This window comes from Drosophila sechellia, chromosome 2R (assembly GCF_004382195.2).
Source record: "Drosophila sechellia strain sech25 chromosome 2R, ASM438219v1, whole genome shotgun sequence".
Taxonomy (NCBI): domain Eukaryota; kingdom Metazoa; phylum Arthropoda; class Insecta; order Diptera; family Drosophilidae; genus Drosophila; species Drosophila sechellia.
Window position 1 is genome coordinate 19,313,806 of NC_045950.1, and position 2,716 is coordinate 19,316,521.

Consider the following 2,716-nt stretch of genomic DNA (forward strand, 5'->3'; position numbering starts at 1 on the left):
AGTCATTTGGTGCTCTCTCCTCTTCTTTTGAAATTCAACAAATTTGCGGATTTGGTTTGTAATTCATTAAATTTATCACATGCTCAGAGCGCCTTAACAGTCGAGGAGGAGGAAGATCCCGATGAGGACGAGGACGATAATGGTGACGGAGATGGGAATGAGGGTCACCACCCAGTGGGGTGTTGGGAGTGGATGACCTACGCCTGCTAATGTCTGCGGTTGCGCTTTTGGGGAGGGGAGGAAACAGGATGGGCAGTGAGGAGCAGATCCCCCGGACGGAGTCTCCAGGCAGTGGCATCTGCAACATTTGTTGATGACAACCCAAAGACACGGAGTGCAAAATTTCGGCGAACATTTCGTTGGCCGTATTTTGTGTGCGGCACGCCCATTTGGGGAAAGTCATTGCGAGCTTAGAAGTTATTATTTTGATTTATAGGAAAAGTTCGTTTAGGGAGCGAAAGTTGCTCGTATATTTTCCGCAGTGGAGGCAGGGAAGGGGCTGGGAGTTTGGGAAGTGGAAAAATTAGATAGAAGCACAGCTTTTAAAGTGTGGAGTGTGGCGAGTGCGGGGCGAAAGGCATCTGTATGTATGCAGCTCTTGTTTTCATTATTAGTGGCTAAAACTTTGAAATGTATCTGTGCTGCTAGAACTGAAGAGGATTATATAGAACAATTCAGCATACGGTTCGGAAAACTATTCTCACGATAAATTCCGGACTTCTTCACTGCCACGAATTCCCATTACCATAAACACTACATTTTATACGTTTGCACGACAGAAGTTTTACTACCACAGAATTTTTTGAAATATGTTCCTAATGTTGCTCCAATAATTTGCAAATTTTCATACTGTTGCTAGAGTAGTCTGCAAATTGTTTTCTGTGATTTTCTTCTTCGTCCAGCCACTGGAACAGGGCGTATCCTTGCCAGGATCGCCCGCGTTTCCTTGATCATTCTCGTTCCCCGGGCATCCAGATGCGCAATACGATTCATGGAGATCGGAGCAGTCCGTGTTGCAGATATTTCGCCAGCCCTCCGAATGGATGTGGTAGAGACGCACGATTCCGCCAGAATAGGCATCCTTACTGGTCGCATGGTAAATCGCTCGTCTTGCCAGGTCATAGGCCTCCTGATCGGACAGATCATACCGGTAGCCGGTGTCCAACACGCCGAGCGCATATGGAGAGCCGCTGCCCACGGAGAAGACCTGACCATGGGATATCATGCCCTCCGAGTCCACGTAAATCAGCTTGGGTCCCTCGTCGTCAAAGCCGGCCAGCATCATGCCCATCACCAGACCCATGCCCTTGTACTCGGTGGATATGTTGCAGATGATCCGGGCAGCCGTGTCCACGGTCATGCGTTTCCGATAGCGCAGCTGGTGCAGTCGGCACTCCTTAGCCAAAACCCGATCCCAGTAGACGCAATCCGCGGCTCCGCCGGCCAAGGTGCCCAGCATATAGTCGTTCAGCTCGACTATTTTCCTCATTGTCTGGGATCCTATATACTGGCCAGAGGTGGCTCTAGAATCAGCACACAGAATCACTCCTCCGCGGTACTTGAAGCCCAGAGTGGTGGTGCCGTGATCGAAGTCCATGTGAATGCCACAGTGCGACAGGATCTTGGGCAGATTCTCAGCGGGCTAAGGAAGAGTTTTGATCTTAGATGGATCTTTTGGATTATGGAACTTATACTTACCCTTTCGAAGGGAGGCGCCATCAGTTCGTAGGGATTCTCAAAATTACTGGTTGCCTCGCGAAGCTGCTCCTTCTGCCATTCGGACTGCACGTCATCGAAGCGCCGCATGAAGGGCATTTTATTCATGCCGCAAATCGCTTCCAGAGCCATTATGTGTTCAAAAAAGTTTATTAATTCCAATAAATAGTTTAGTGTAATGTGTAAATGAGCACAGTAAACGAGCTCGATTGATTGTGGAGTTAAGTCTCTAAGGCATCTTAAAAAATGTATCAAAAATGTACTTCAATCAAAACAAGATCAGAAAGCTTGTTCCCATCAAAATATCGCATTCCGCTTGAAAGTTTCGCTCCACTGGGCAATCCGCAGCGGCAAGGCCGATTCCATTGGCATTTCATTGTTAGTGGGTGAGAGTGGTCGCGGCGACACTTTCGCCGGCCACCCAAGTGGAATCCAATGGACCTTCTGTGGGCAGTGGTGGCAGTGGCAGTGGCAGTGGCGCCACCGCAGAGATACACGACATTTTAATTGGACTGCCGGGCAGGGTCATCATCGCCACCTGCCGAGATGCGAAATTGGGCCCAAAACGAGTGGGGAATGGCATAGAAGGTGCTTTCGCAGTGACCACGCCCACTCGCAGGCGGTGGCAAACGGATTAGCCGCTAATTAAACGCCAATTGGCAATGTTTGCCAAACTGTTTGAGTCCGCGGGTCGACTGGCCTGATACCCCTGATATATGTCCACTCCCAGTCGCAGCAGTCGCAGTCACTCCGGCTGCTCCCACTGCCTCCATTAGTGGACGCCATGTGTCACTGATCTAAATTTATGCAAATTGCCGAGGACTTGGCCTCCGCATTCCCCAATCCACCGAATTCCATTTCCCATTCCCCATTCCGCATCACCCATCCGCCACATTGGCACATTTCATTTTTGCACGCGCTTTTCATTGCAGCCTGCATTCCCCGCCCTTCGAATGGAAACTGAGGGGGCGGAAGCAATTCGGAGAAAGGCGGGCTGGAA

At 49.9% G+C, this 2,716-nt stretch overlaps 1 protein-coding gene across 1 annotated transcript; it reads right to left on the reverse strand.

Annotated features, from left to right (window-relative positions):
• Positions 1-772: 772 nt before the first annotated feature.
• On the reverse strand, positions 773-1,942 carry LOC6615680 (proteasome subunit beta type-5). The gene is made up of 2 exons (XM_002040015.2): positions 1,699-1,942; positions 773-1,642 (listed from the first exon to the last, which is right to left on the reverse strand). The coding sequence occupies exons 1-2, from the start codon at positions 1,846-1,848 to the stop codon at positions 845-847; spliced, it is 948 nt and encodes a 315-aa protein (XP_002040051.1). The 5' UTR covers positions 1,849-1,942; the 3' UTR covers positions 773-844.
• Positions 1,943-2,716: the final 774 nt, after the last annotated feature.

Bases quoted from the DNA above. Each gene is read 5' to 3' on its own strand.
- LOC6615680 (XM_002040015.2), bottom strand. From the start codon at position 1,848: ATGGCTCTGGAAGCGATTTGCGGCATGAATAAAATGCCCTTCATGCGG. The intron at 1,643-1,698 runs GTAAGTATAAGT...ACTCTTCCTTAG, and splicing joins TGGCGCCTCCCTTCGAAAGG to CCCGCTGAGAATCTGCCCAA.